The 15,776-nt window shown below is 38.0% G+C and overlaps 1 protein-coding gene across 10 annotated transcripts in view; it reads left to right on the plus strand.

Annotated features, from left to right (window-relative positions):
* Positions 1-15,776, plus strand: part of CDK19 (cyclin dependent kinase 19) — a 167,181-nt gene that overhangs the window by 107,934 nt on the left and 43,471 nt on the right. For all 10 annotated transcript variants that reach the window (XM_082731965.1, XM_082731964.1, XM_082731968.1 and 7 more), the window contains 2 exons: positions 9,546-9,656; positions 11,857-11,997. In XM_082731965.1, coding sequence (XP_082588091.1) covers positions 9,546-9,656; positions 11,857-11,997 — 252 coding nt within the window. The remainder of the gene's footprint in view (positions 1-9,545; positions 9,657-11,856; positions 11,998-15,776) is intronic.

Consider the following 15,776-nt stretch of genomic DNA (forward strand, 5'->3'; position numbering starts at 1 on the left):
TTACAATGCAGTTTTTTCTTGAGTCTCAGCTCCCTCCGGTACTCCATCCCCCATTTGTTGTGGATGGTTTTGAATGTTGTGTTTAGGAGTTTTAACTTTGAAGTCATTTAAGATTTTTGGAATGGGAGAGTTAACATTATCAGACATTTTATTTTAGGAAGATATTCTGATGTCAGTGCATAGAATGTATTAGAAGAAATAGGAGAGGGACGCCTGGTGGCTTAGTCGGTTAAGCATCTACCTTTGGCTCTGGTCATGATCCCAGCCTTGCACTGGGCTCCCTGCTTGGCGGGGAGTCTGCTTCTCCTTCTGCTCTACCCCTCCCTACTCATGTACTTTTCTTTCTCTCTCAAGTAAGTAAAAAGATCTTATAAAAAAATAGAAGAGATAGGCATTACATCATCATTCATGAATTCATCCAGCATTTATGGAACACCTACCATGTGTCTGGCTTGTTCAAGACAATGGAAATGTAGACAGAGATAGAAGACATAGTCCCTGTACTCCAGGACCTTAAATCTATTAAGGGAGATAGAGAATTAAACTACATCATGATTTTATTTCATTAGTGGTGTGTTAACAAGAAATACAGGATAGATGGAAACAGAATAGAGATACCCAGTTCTGAGTAGGAGTTTCTGGGAAGACTTCTTAGAAGCAGTGATAAACTCCTCCTTTGTCCTTTACAAAGGACTCTGCCTTTCTAAAACGGCAAGTAGGCATTCATCAGACAAAGAGGATAGGGAAGATCTTTCCAGGCAGAGACAGGAGCATATGTGTAAAGATGAGAATTCATGAGTGATATGGGAAAGGCAGAGTATGTAGCACTTACTTGTTCAGTGGCTGACACTGATTGATTATAAGTTTTGAGCCCACCTTATTGGTGAGGAAATATTAATGTAACTGCAGTAAATAGTGGACACACTAAGAGGTAGAGGTGGGCAAGTGATGTTCTGTCTTGGATCTGTGGGTTTTTAGGTGCAGTGGGATTTCATATGGATGTATATATACATAGTTGGAAATTGATATCAGAGTTTAGGGGCAAGATTAGAGATAGAGATTGAGATTTGGGATTCTCCATAAAAGTAATAGCTAACCTCAGACACATGAGTAAGATGTCGAGAGGGACTGCAGAACAGAGAAGGAAAAGAGAACCAGAGACAGAATTATGGAGAATAAGACAGTCCTTTTTTTTTTTCTTTTTCTTTTTAAGCAAGGATCTAAATAAGCAGTTTTTAAATTAGATTTCCCCCCTTCCTCCTTTTACTTCTAGGACAAAAACAGAAGGGTAGATGAGAGGAAAATAAATATTTGTTAGTTTATTTGTTGAAACCCCAAGACTCTAAAACAATGTCCAGAGTCAAAGACAAATTTAGTTTCAGTAATTGTGAAGGTTGGGAGGATTTTCAACTAGGAGCATTGAAACAAGAAAAGATTTTCTGATTACCCCTCAATGAATCAGAAAGCCCTTGGAATTCCAGTTCCCATAGGTTTCACTTTGTAAACTCTTTATTTTGACTTGCATTGGTTTTGTTTTTCATACTTAAACTTTTTCTATTCGCAGTGCTTATAAAAACACTCATAGTCATCTGCTTTCAGTTCAGGTCATGATTGCGGGGTCCTGGGATACCGCCTGGTATCAGGCTCCCTGCCCAGGGGACAGTCTGCTTCTGAGATGGGTGCCCGAAGCAGGGCTCGATCCCAGGACCCTGGGATCATGACCTAAGTCAAAAGCAGGCACTTAACCTAAGGAGCCACCCAGGCGCCCTAGCACCACATCTCCTTTTAATCAGGTTCTCTGTCCCGACTGATTGATCTCTTCCACTTAGTTATACAGGTAATAACAGCTGTTTTTCACCAAGAGCTTATATGCCAGGAGGCATTCTGCATATATTGTGTCATTTAGTCCACATCACATTCTTGTTAATAAGAGGTAATTAATAAGAGTAATAACTATATCAAGTACTTAATATGTCCTATGTGTTGTGTTACACAGTCAATGTACTTATATTCATTTAATTCTTACAGATCCTGTGTTTGTGTTTGGCAGTAGATATTCATTATTCCATGAGGCCCAGAGGAGTTTTGAAATCAACCTGCTTTATATCATACATTTAATAAATCAGGACTGAAACTCAGATCTCAGAATCCTAAAACCCGTACTTTTTGCGTTAGGCCTGCTGCTTCACTGTCACCTCTGCTTTGTGGCAGTGGGAGTACTGACCTTCCTGAAGCTTATGACTGGTAATGCAGTGTCCCTAGAGTAAAATGAAGCCAAATAATTTAGGGCCACCTGAAACCAGAGCTGGGCTACTGTTTTGTAGACCCCCTTTTCAGAGTAGGAGTGCCACCTGCTGGAAGGTTATAATGCATCCACGCTCTTGGAAGGACCGGCTTCCCAAAGGGCTGCTGTCACAGATGTGGACACGGCAGATTTCAAAATGCTAACTCTTAGATTTCAGTTTAGGAATACTGCGGCACTTTAGGGTCCCCTCTTTGCCCTAAAGATAAACTGCTTTATTTATCTTCCTTTTTTGTGTATGTGTGAGGTGGGGGTCATATCCTTAAAAAAATGATACACTCTGTGTTTCCTAAAGTAAAGCCGTTTTCACCATGGGAAAGATTGAGAGTCAGATGAATCGTATAGTTACTTTCAACAGATCAAATAAGAATAGCAAAATGAGGGAGCCTGGTGGCTCAGTTAGATAAGTGTCCGATTCTTTATTTCGGCTCAGGTCAGGATCTCAGGGTTGTGAGATTGAGCCCCGTGTCGGACTCTGCACTGGGCATGGAGCCTGCTTAGGATTCTCTCTCTCTGCCCCACCCCCCACCTCTCTCTCTCTCCCTCTCTTAAAAAGAAGAAGAATTAAAAATTGAATCTACTTTGAGATAAGTGAGTTATTGAAGTATAAGAGGACCCTTTCCACTCAGAGACCCTAAAAGAGGAATCTGGAACCCATAGGGGCATCAGAGACTTGGAGAACAGAAAGAGGAGATAAGAGGGGAAGAAGGATGTGTGTATAAAAGTAAGGATGGGTTTTGTAATTGGTAGTTTAGCCCAAGCCTCCCCAAAGTGAGTCAGGATCCTAAATAGTGCCTTAGAGAAAAAAGATTAGGATTGTAACTTTGAATTATTATATGTTTGAGATAGTGAAGATTGGATACTTTTTATAGTCACTAATATGCCCTTGAAGGAAGATCAGATAAAATCTTGGGATGTCATTGCACATTCTTCATTAGGCTCCTTTGAGATAATATTAGTACTCTGAGTATCTGCACAGGAGGTGTTATCATTTAGTGTGGAATTTTCACAGGAAAATCACATTATGCTTAACTATTATTTAGATAAGATTAAAGCATATCTGTAGTTGCATGATGTCACGTTGAACAAATATTTGTGTGACAAGAAATTCAAGTCCATTGGTAAAATGTGATATTGCCAAGAATGAAGGAAAGTACAAGTATGACCATCTCTCTTTCTTTGACTCCCTTTACAGATCAATCACGTAAGAAACTGTGGTAATTTGATAGTATCTTATCTTAGCAAAACATATCTTTCTGGAGAGAAAGAACTGTCTCTAGGGGGTGTGTGTGTATATATACATGTGTGTGAGTTTTTATTTTTATTTTAAATTTTTAAAAAGATTTTATTTATTTATTTGACAGATCACAAGTAGGCAGAGAGGCAGGCAGAGAGAGAGGAGGAAGCAGGCTCCCCGCTGAGCAGAGAGCCCGATGTGGGGCTCGATCCCAGGACCATGGGATCATGATCTGAGCCTAAGGCAGAGGCCTTAACCCACTGAGCCACCCAGACAACCCTATTTTTATTTTTATTATTATTTTTTACATGTGTGAGTTTTTAAATAAGAGTAAGTTTTTAAATTATAGGAGTTCACTGTAGAAAACTTGTAAAACAGAAAAATAGAAGTAAAAATCACACCTAATCTCACCACCCTGATACTATATTAATGTTTTGATGTAGTTCCTATTTTATGGACATTCAATATTTTGCAGCCTTTTTATATTACATCACCATATTATAGTGCAAGTCTTTTCTCATGTATTTAAAAACTCTTGGCATATGCATTAGAGGCTACAATATGTGGTTATACTGTAATTCACTTATTGGTTTTCTTATTATTTTATTATTGGACATTTGTTTCTTCAGTAATGAGTGGTAGAGAAATTTCCTTTTTTTCATTTGTCGGCTTCAGTAAATTGGGGTAGAGAATATACTCTTGTGTGGCATTTATTTAGGGTCTAGTCTAGCCTTCTATTAGCAAACTAGCCTTGAAATTAACCAGTGATGGGATTCATCTCTGTTTTGTTTCTCAGGTGTGTCCCCCTGGTCCCCTTTTCCTGTGTGCATTTTCTTCAGAATTTTGTAGCACTTATTTCATTCGCAGTCCTTTCAGGAAACACTCTTGCAGCACCCTTTTCCGTTTCAGGTTCTGTGCTGCTGAAATACCTCACCCTGAGCTATTAAGAGCTCTGTGTCTGCTCTTCACATCAAAGCAGCTCTCTTCTGCTTCTGGTAGTGTGGGCACTAGTAGAGAGAACTATTCCTTCTTAAGCTTAAAATAGATGTAGCTTGCAGAAAGTCAGTATCCTTAGAAAAACCATATTAGATGTAGTCCGTTCAGTTTTTTTTTTTAAAAACAAAAGCATTCAAAACACCTTTGGAAGGATACCGAAGTTTTATAATATTCCAAGCTATTTACTGGTTTATTCTGTAGGAACTAGGTAAGTTCAGTAAGTTCAGTAGATTTAATTCTTGTGACAAATATTTATTGAGTGCTTACTATGTGCCAGGCATCATTTTTAAGCACGGGAGGTATAAAACCAGCAAAAACTTTGCTTTTATGGGGTTTATAGGTTAATGGAGAGAGACAGACAATAAACAAGATAAAATAAATAAAACAATACCTAGGCCCCCAATTCCTTAAATGAAGCCTCAGGAACCAGATGTGTGTTTTTTTTATTTATTTTTATTTATTTTTTATTTTTTTTAAAGATTTTATTTATTTATTTGACAGAGAGAAATCACAAGTAGATGGATAGGCAGGTAGAGAGAGAGAGAGAGAGAGAGAGAGAGAGAAGCAGGCTCCCTGCCGAGCAGAGAGCCCGATGTGGGACTCGATCCCAGGACCCTGAGATCATGACCTGAGCCGAGGGCAGCGGGTTAACCCACTGAGCCACCCAGGCGCCCCCAGATGTGTTTTAGAGTCAAAAAATTTAAAAAGATTTTAGAAAGATAATATGGTATATATATTATGTTACCTAGCACCCAGGGAAGCAGTAATCAAACCTGTTAACATTCTTTAGTATAGAAGTATGATCATTCACACTTGGATGAATAAAAACTGTAACAGCTTCACATTAGTGTAAGTGAGATACTTCCGCAAAACGAGTATCAAAGGATAGTTTTCCAAAACGATAGAATTATGATATGATACAGGTATAAAAGGAACATATTTGAAGATTTTCTTTAACTTGTTAAATGAAGGAACCAGTAGATGGTATAGCCCATTCAAAGGAGAGTTCTTAGACATATTTATAGATCAGGAATATTAAAATGATTGGCAAATTGAGGCAGAACTCGCCTTTTCCGTAATGGGAGAGGGAAGTCGGTGAACCTCTCCTGGACAGGACAGTTTGCACGTGTATAGACAAGAATTATCCTTCATTGTTATCAGTTGTCTCTAATGTACAGAGTTGTAAAATAGCTTCGGTAGAATCAGAATCTGATAACCTGAAAGGGTATGTCCTTGACAGTGTATTTTTTTTTCGCTGATGTTAAATTTTTTTTTTCCTACATGAGTTCCTAGAAGCCTTTGTTTTCTGAGCTCTTTAGAATTATAGATAAGGAATATAGAGCTGTAATTTCCGACAGTGATAGTGCTTTGCAGAAAAATAAAGGTGCAGAGGGCCGTTATAATTTCAAATAGAAGAACCAGGAAAGACTGCTGAGAAGGGGCCATTGTGAAGAGAATTAAAGTAGATGAAGTTGTTTACCTGAGTCACTGGAATGATGAGGCTGCTAAGTACTGAGCAGTGGGGGGGGCAGGGGGTAGAGCATTTGGGACAGAGGACAGGGGAGGTGGAGATCACCAGCTCAGTTTGGGTCCTTAGACACTCACGTGGAGATGTTGTTGCGGTTGGATACACATCGCTGGAGTTCAGGGAAGATGTGCAGGCTAGAGAAAAACATTTGGGAGTTCTGCACACCAGTGACATTGAAAGCCCTCCAGATAGATAAGATCACTAAAAACAGGGCTTCTTCTATGTGCAGGGCTCTGCGTTCATCCCCGGGGATACAGGAATGCATTAAACATTGTTCTCAAGGTTTAATGGGGGGGGGCAGTTTAAACAGTTAAAGCAGTATAAAAATATACCAATATAAATACACCTGAAATACAGATGATTCCGTGAAGCCAAATCTGGGAGTCGTCTTAAATTCCATCACCCTTAGACTTCCTTGTTCGGTGACCTGACCATGAGACATGCACAGGAGATAGTCAAAGTGTGGGACCTTTAATACCTGCTGTCTTCTCCACTTACCCCTGTGCCTAGCAAACTTCCAGTGATATTAGAGACCCTTGCTGGGGACACTTCCACATGGCTTACAAGGCTCACCGTTACTTGGCCTTTGTCTTACCCCTTGCCTTACTTGAATGAATAAAGACTGTAACACTTCATGTTAGTACAAGTGAGATATTTCTGCAAAACGAGTACCAAAGGATAACAGTACACTTAAAAATGGTTAAAATGATAAATTTATGTTATGCACACTTGACCACAATAAAAAAAAAAAAAGAACTAGAAAGGAAAAGACTTAGAAATACATTGCTGCTGTAATAAAGAAAAAGAAAGATTTCTACCTACTAATACTGTATACTGATAGTGGAGGGAATTTCTAGGATAGATTGTATTGAAAGAAAGTTAAGTGCTGTATTTTGAGTAAGTAAGGACAGATAAAAATATATATTCATATTTGCTTTTATTGGCATAAAGAAACACTGGAAGGATTAACTAATAAAAGTTGTTAGTTCTGGCAGGTAAAGAGGACTATGGTCACCAGGGCCAGGCATGGTCATGAGACATCTTAGTGTATATCCTTTTATGTACTTTTGATTTTTGGACTATGTAAATGTATTACCTATTCAAAATAATGTTTAAACGTGGGAGCTAAATTGGTTGCATTGTAGAGGGATCACCAATTTGTACTCACAGAAAACATAAATTTTTAGAGATATGGGTGAAATATTGCTGCATGTGACCACCCTTCCCCCCCGGACGAGTCAGAGCTTGGTGTCGATGCAGAAGTGAGTTTCACCTCCCTTCCACTTGCAGGCGACAAAGAGAACGTATTTTGGGTAGAGACTTCATCAAGCCAAACTCTCTAAGTTCATTAATACCAAGAGTCAGAGAGGGGACAAGACATTGCTTCTGCACGAGGGCCTCTCACCAGGGTCCACTGCTTGAAGGTTGACCATAGCAAATAGGGTCATTAAACATTAACCCACTGAGTCTAGGAGCCTAAACCATTCACAAGCAGGAAAACTGGGCATAGTTCTGCATCCCCCACTTTCTCAGATACAGTCATTGATTAGGGGCGTATCATGTCTAACATTTGCATCTGAAGCAAGAGGCAGGATTGTTTCACCTTGCTTAGGCAGTGGGAGCAGAGGCAGCAGCTGATGCCCAGCACTCGCCTAACGGCCCCCTGCCCTCCCTGCTCACCAAGGGAATAGGACTATTATATCTTCCTTGGACATTTCTTTCCAGCTCTCCTTTCCCACCTAGATCTAGTAGGAAATGTGCATAGAACCCTGAGGCACACTGTGCAAAGTAGAGGGGTATCTGAGGGCAGCCCGGCCCATCCTAACTCTTGCTTCTTAGCTGTGTTCTGGGGCAGGTGGCTTGAGGGAGAACCCAGGGAGTCCTACCCGGGAACCATGCCCAAATTATACCTGGTAGAGCGCCGCCTTCCAGCAAGGTGGTCAAAGGGCAGGCCAAGAGAAAAAGCTGAAGGACAGAACCAAACTGAGAGAATTGAAGGACTGGGAAACAGCATTGAAAGTAGTAAAGAATTCAGCAACTGGGAAGTAATTTATAAAACTTCCAGAAATGGAATTCACATGATTTTTTTGGGAAAGATTTTGTTTATTTATTTGACACACAGAGAGAGATCACAAGTAGGCAGAGGCAGGCAGAGAGAGGGGGAAGCAGGCTCCCTGCTGAGCAGAGAGCCTGTTGCGGGGCTTGATCCCAGGACCCTGAGATCATGACCTGAGCCGAAGGCAGAGGCTTAACCCACTGAGCCACCCAGGTGCCCTGCACAATTTTTTTTTTTTTTTTTAACAGGGTTCCAGCTCAGGCACTTAGGAAGAAAATAATAAAATTATTAAAATGGGTAAACAATTTTTCTCTTGCCTCATTGATCGATTTGTATGTCTGTCTTGCCTGTCACACTATAGGAAATGAAGACAAGGGCTTTAGCCATAGTGCACAAAGCATGGACTTTGGAGTTAGGCAGATCTCTTTAAATCCAAACTGCTGTTCTTTCTAGATGTTTGGTTTTGGTCAAGTTACTTTATAACACTGGCCGTCAGGTTTCATGTAGATCAGAGGGTTGTTAGAAGGTTTAAACGAGAGAAAAGCATGTATATCCTACACACAAAAAATATCCAGTAGAAATTTTGCTTCCTCTTTCTGTATATCCCACAGAGTTTTACGTTTAAAAGACATTTAAAATAGCAAGTTGAGCATGTTAGTGTTAAATCTGAACCCTGGTTAAGGAATGCCCGAGGCAGGCGTGTTTATAAGGCTTTGCCCTCGAACAGCGAAAGTTGTTGCTAAGTAATTTATCAAGCAGCTGCCTGGTACGTGCCAAGGGCTAAGGTTTCACTTGCAGATCTGGTCTGTCTTCTTATGATTTTCTTCTTATTATCAGGGTCCAGCTTCTATTCTGTGAGGGCCTATGCCTTATTCTCTATATTTATGGGACCTCTTCTCCACACCTTTTTTTTTTTTTTTTTTTAAATCAGTGGGAATGAGAGTCATTACCTTATACTCCCTGCTTTTCTAAAAAACCTCAAACTCGTATTCTAGGCATGGGTAAGTATAGAGATTGTTAAATCTCTTTCCTTCTTTTGTCACATATTTACTGAGTACCTACTGTGCTAGGGTAGAAAAAACCAGAATTAATACATGATTCCTGCCCCTCAATAGTTAAAAAAAAAAAAAGCACATTCCAAATTATATTTAATTACTTCATGATAAGATATTTGCTTTTGTTTACTGTTTTATATTTTACTGTTTAAAATGATCCCATTTTGAAAACACACACATACGTGTGGAAAAAGAATTTGAAGGGTATGCACCAAGAGGGGGCAGAGCTTATCTCAGAGGAGGGGTATTTTTTTTTTCTTTCATTTTGCTTATCTGGATTGTCTAAATTTTCAAAGATTTCACTAGAAAATGCATCATTGCCCCCTGCTTGCGAACAGGAGAGTGACCCCCTCTCTTCCTCTTGCATTCAGCTTTTGCGAGAATTGAAGCACCCTAACGTGATCGCCTTGCAGAAGGTGTTCCTTTCTCACAGTGACAGGAAGGTGTGGCTGCTCTTTGATTATGCGGAACATGATTTGTGGGTAAGTCTAAACTCGCTTTATTTTTAGGACTCTTCATCTAGGTACGGAGAAACAGATGTATGTAATGCTGCGTATTGCTAATGCACGTGAAGGAAAACTTGCTTTGTTGACCAGAGTTTAAAATAAGTATTAAATGCAAATGCAGATTTAAGAGAACTCAAGCAATAAACGCTGTCATATACTGAGAAGATGGTATTTGTAACATTCAGAAATGTCTCTTGAAAAGTGTTAATGTGTGTGAGACTAATTTTAGGCAAGTCATCAAAGACAGTTTACTCATAGTGTGTAGTGAAAATTGCTTTCTTTTGTGGTACACACACTAGTTCAAATTTCACCAGTTATGTACTTGTGAATAATTTCTCTTTCTAAGTTAAGGTTCAGTCTCTTGCAGCATTTTGCCAATTATATAGAAGTATATATGTTTAGTTTTATGAATGTTAGCCAAAAACTCTAATTCCAAGTTTTTTATGTTAGAAATCAGGGTACTTAAACATTTTACCCAAGGAGTTGCTAAAAGTAAAAATTATTCAGACATGGCAGTAAGTCCAAATTTTTGGTAGTTAAGTTTTGACTTAACATAGTGTGGCGTGTCATTTATAAATATGGCTCATCTGTTTTGGAGAAACTTTAACAGACTTACAGGTCTTGAAGGAACTTTAAGAATGTATACTATTATAGGACATTGACAAGAATGTCCAGTGAATTTTTTTCCTGACTGATCATCAAAATTATGTTTTCTCCATTTCTCTGTATCCTTTATATTTCTCTCAAGATTTATTTGATAACATTCATTTTGAATATCAGTGATGTGAGGAAAAAACCTGTAGCATGTTGGAGTATCAGGTCCTGTAGACCTGTTGTTTGTAACATGATGGTCCCCAGCCGCATGTGCCTGGTGAGCACCGGAAGTGTAGCTGGTCTAAATTGAGATACGCTATAAATATAAAATACATACTGACTTTTGGAGACTTAGTAGGAAAAAAATGAAAAATATCTCATTAATATGTTTTATATTGACTATATGTTGACATGATAATGTCTTTAATATGCTGTGTTAAAATACATTATGTTAATTTTACTTGTTTCTTTTCTTTTTTTTTTTTTTTGATGTGGCTATAAAATGTTGAAAGTTGAAAGTTCATACTATATATATATTTTGGACACTGTTGCAATAGTATAAACCCTAATTTTCTATTAGTTCTTTAAATAAAGTATATATTGTTGAACAGTTTATTTAAAAAAAATAGCAAGAAAGCAATGTAAATAGCTTAAAATTTTTCCATGCTATCTGACCATTTTAAAGTTAGTGGAGCAATGTTACCAGTGTTGTTTAATAGGGGCTTAAATGGCCGTTAATACCCATTATGTCATGTTTTGCATCGGGGTGAGGTGGAGATGTAGATGCAGGTTTGGGGGACGGGTAGCATTTCTTCCCTATGATTATAATGTTTTCATGACCTATAAAATAGCATATGGACGTAAACATATGAATATGTTGATGTAGTTGTATTTATTTCAGTGGTATTGGATTTCCCACTTTTCTCTCCCTCCTCCTTCCCAGTGATTTCCTATTAAATATTAACTACTAGAATGTAACCTAATTTCACGCTGTGCCAAAGAAGGTAGAACTTTCTAATAATTGAAATGCACATATAGTCAATGACATTACACAAATGCTCTAAGTGCTAACTTTTTATAGTATGGTAAACATATAGAGGCATTTGGGTGGCTTAGTCAGTAGAGCATATAACTCTTGATCTTGGGGTTGTGAGTTCCAGCCCCATGTGTGGCATGGAGTTTCCTTTAAAAAAAAAAAAAAAAAAAAGAACAGTAAAGATTCAGAGGGTCTTCTTTTTTTTAAGTCTTTCATTCTGTCAATAGAGAATACAACTAGTGCTATTTTTATGTAAGCTTTTAAGTATCAATGCTTTTTATCTTTTAGTTTTATTTAATGAAAATCTTGATGGTTTCAATAAATCTAGTCATTATACCCCCAATAACCTTGTCACATTGACTGACCACCAATACAGGTTCTATTTGGTTGACCTTAGTATTCAAATTATTTTTCTTTGCATCATTATTGGCATTGAATAAATAATTTTTAAATGTGGAGAGTTCATTGTAGACTTGTGTTTTATTGATATAAATATTAGCAAATACTATATATTATTTTGAATGTTTTATTTTTTTTAATTTTTAGCATATTATTAAGTTTCACCGTGCATCAAAAGCAAATAAAAAGCCCATGCAGTTGCCAAGATCTATGGTTAAATCATTACTTTACCAGATTCTTGATGGTATCCATTACCTCCATGCAAATTGGGTGCTTCACAGAGATCTGGTAAGTATGTTTTTTTAAATTGATCAATACGATTTTTTACCTTCTCTTAAAAATATTTTTTCCTCTTAGTGCAATTATTATAAACATTATTGTAGAAAATTTTGGAAACACATATAAGCAAAAGGGAAGGAAATAAAATCACCCATAAACCTGCAGTTAAAAGATTACCATTATGAACATTTGGTGTTTTTTCTTCCATTGTATTTATGCATGGCTATAAAATGATTGGTATAATCTTAATGGAATAGTCATATGTGAAATAAGTACCTTTCAATCCATTTTTTTGTATTACTGCTCATTATTAGTAAAAACATTAATAATTAAAGATTGAGTTCTCATTGTTTTTTTTTTCCTTAAGAGCTAAATTGAAATAATGACATTGCATCCAGTGAACAGAATGTTATCAGTATTATCAATAAATGTTATCAGTATTATCAACAAATCAAATGTTTGATTTTACCTTTTTTTCAGTATACATGTAACAAACATTTATTAATGTCAAAATCTGGTTATCTTTGCATTATTGTCACGTTAGCTTGTGTTGGGGAGATCTTTTTGGTTTGTTCAAGAGAAAACATGGTTACTGAATAGTTACTGAATCGTAATACCCATGAGTTTATAATTGGAAATTTTATTCCCCAACTCCCCTCAGAGAAGTGGTTCCATGATCATTATTTCTTAGGCTTTTGGCAATTCTAGGGATATGGTAGGGATAAATCTAGGTCGACTCAGTTTTGCTAATTGAGGAGAAGTATTTGTTATAGAGAGGAGTGAATATATAAGGACATCTAGTTAGTACCCCTTGCTGTCTGACTTGACCATCTCTTGCTGTGACATTGAAGTTAAGTTGAAGCCCAATGAAGGTAACCACAAAGAGGGACTTCCCAATTCAGTAGATGCATTTCATCTCCTAAATTTGAACTGTTCCCAAAGACTTTGACCTGGTCATTTTACTCTAAACCACAGAATCAGCACATTTTTACATGGGTACATGAGGTCATTCCAGTTCAAAACCTTCTTCATAAATGTGTTTTTTAAATATTAATTTGCTGTGTGCTTAATATAACTGATGTGAGTTATTTTTGAGTTCATAATCATGTTTGAATCATTGATCAGAATCTTTTATTGAAGATTAATTTCAGCTCTTCTCTTTTTTTCACAAAGTTGTATATTTTATTCTGAATAGCATAGATTAACAGATTTTATTTCTGATCTTGTCAGGTGAGTATCCGCCTGTACTAAAACTCAGTATGACTAGGACTCAGTTTTCTTCTAGTCGGTTTGCTGCTGCTTTCATGTCTATTTTATTTATGGGATCACCCTCCTCTCAACCTAGAAGGTTCTTTTACCCCTTGCAGACCCTTGCACTATACATCTAGACCTTGCCTAGTGTTGTTGGTTTCACCTCTAAAATATCTCTTCCATTTGGCCATTTCCATCCCTAGTGCCTCATTCTCAGTTCAGGCCTTTATTATCTCTTCCTTGAAGGATAGTACTAGCCTCTCAACTTGTCTCCTTGCAGTCTCTTTCCCTTCCATCCACTTTGGACCATCTAAATAACTACACAGCCCCTGTTCAAGAACTTTGAAATAGTTCCTCATTGCTTACAAACTGAAGCTCTAGTTCCTTATTGGGCTTTCCAGGTCATAACAGATATAGCTCCAACTGCCTTTAGAATTTTTCTTTTTTTTTTTCTTTCTTTTTTTCTTTTTTAATTTTTATTTATTTATTTGACAGAGATCAGAAGTAGGCAGAGAGGCAGGCAGAGAGAGAGAGAGAGGAAGAAGCAGGCTCCCTGCTTGAGCAGAGAGCCCAATGCGGGGCACGATCCCAGGACCCTGAGATCATGACCCGAGCCAAAGGCAGAAGCTTTAACCCACTGAGCCACCCAGGCACCCCTACAATTTTTCTTTATACCTATCATCTTTCATTTACACTGTACCATTAAACCATTGATTGTTCCTTGTGTCCGGAGATTTCCTGCTTCAGTGGCCTTTACTTATGACCCCGTCTCTTCATATTCAAATACTACCTGTCTTTGAGGACTTGGACAAATGTTAAAATTTATCCTCGTTTCCATTCCTACTTGGAAATAATCTTTCCTTCTTGCTGGTTGCTGTTGTACTTCTTTACTTCTCTTATGATACTTATCTGTTAGTATGGTAGCAGTATATACAGGTACCTTAGAACATCTTCTAGACTATATACTTCTTGAGAGAGCCGGGTCTATGATTCATTTTGGCATGCTAGTAGTACCTGAGTACACAATAGGTACTGAGTAAATATTTCCTCAGTGAGTGAATGTGAGTAAGAATACTGATTATTATGGTATGCTTTTGGATCAAGTAACGTATTTATATCTTTCAACACACTGTCTATAATAAACACTTATTATGACCTTGTATGTTTAAAGCATGAGGGATGGGGACAGTACAGAGATGACTGCGTGGAAGAGCTTCTCCTCAGGACTTTACTCTGAGAGAAGAAATCTGCCATGGGCACAAACAGCTGCGCTATAAACTAGATGAGAAAGAATGTGATTGTGGCTATGTGACAGGCACAGACTACATGCTCCTCAAGGTTAGAAGAGGCTATGAGGGGCAGAAGGAAAAAGGAAAGCTTCACAGAACTGCCACGTGAGCTAGACATTGAAGGATAAGTAGAATTGAAATAGAGACTTAAGGAAGTGAAGCTTGAGTCTGGCACCTAAGACCTCTCTCGGCTACACTGATATCATAAGTAGAGATTTGAGAAAGTAGGGTAACCTAAGGGAGTGTTGGGTGTAAAAACTTCTGAGGGGAGAAAGCTCTTGAATTGTCCCAGAAAGAGTATGGAGTTCTGTCTGATTCCAATATGGATAAGCTAAATTGTGGTAGTATGTGGTTAAGACCAGAAAGATACTGGTTAGAGCCTGATCAAGGAAGCCAAAGATACCAGCCTAGAGATATTTTATTTATTTATTTTTCAAGATTTATTTATTTATTTATTTGACACACACACACACACACACACACACACACACAGCAAGCACAAGCAGGGGGCTTGTCTTACCAGGCTCCCTGTCTTACCAGGGAGGCTGATGTGGGGCTCGGTCCCAGGACCCTGGGATCATGACCTGAGCCAAAAGGCAGATGCTTAACCATCTGAGCCACCCAGGCACCCTGGGAGTTTGTTCTTAAGTGCTGAAAGTTTGTAAGCAGCAGGGGTGCCTGGCTGGCTCAGTGGGTAGTACATGCAACTTTTGATCTCAGGGTTGCAAGTTCAAGCCTTGCATGTGGTGTAGAGTTAACTAAAAAAAAAAAAAAAAAAATTGGGAACAACAGAATGAATATATTTTTCCCCAGAATGAAAAATTTTTTCCCATTAAAGAAGCCACTTTTATTATTACCTCAACCATAGCATGATGTTGAAAAAAATATATTCTGAATGTGTTACTGACCTTGTATAGCACATTCATAATTTGCATTCACTGAATGCCTCTTCTCTTTAAGTAAGTAACTAATAATATTTGAAACTTTGAATCAGTGAGACTCTGCCCCGTGTCAGCCTGCTTAGTTCTTGTCAGTGATGCTGAATCCTGGTACTTGGACCGTATTGTCATGGATCTGCCAAAGTATTTTTAGGAGTAGAAGATTTAAATTGTATGTTTACTTTAGATGTATTCTGTAGTCAGTATAGAAATATGAAGTATATAAAATATGAATGTGGTGTTAAAAACATGGTGGATCAGGCTCTCTGCTCAGCAGGGAGCCTGTTCCCCCCCCCTCTCTGCCTGCCTC

The sequence above is a fragment of the Mustela nivalis genome (assembly GCF_964662115.1).
Source record: "Mustela nivalis genome assembly, chromosome: 5".
Taxonomy (NCBI): Eukaryota; Metazoa; Chordata; class Mammalia; order Carnivora; family Mustelidae; genus Mustela; species Mustela nivalis.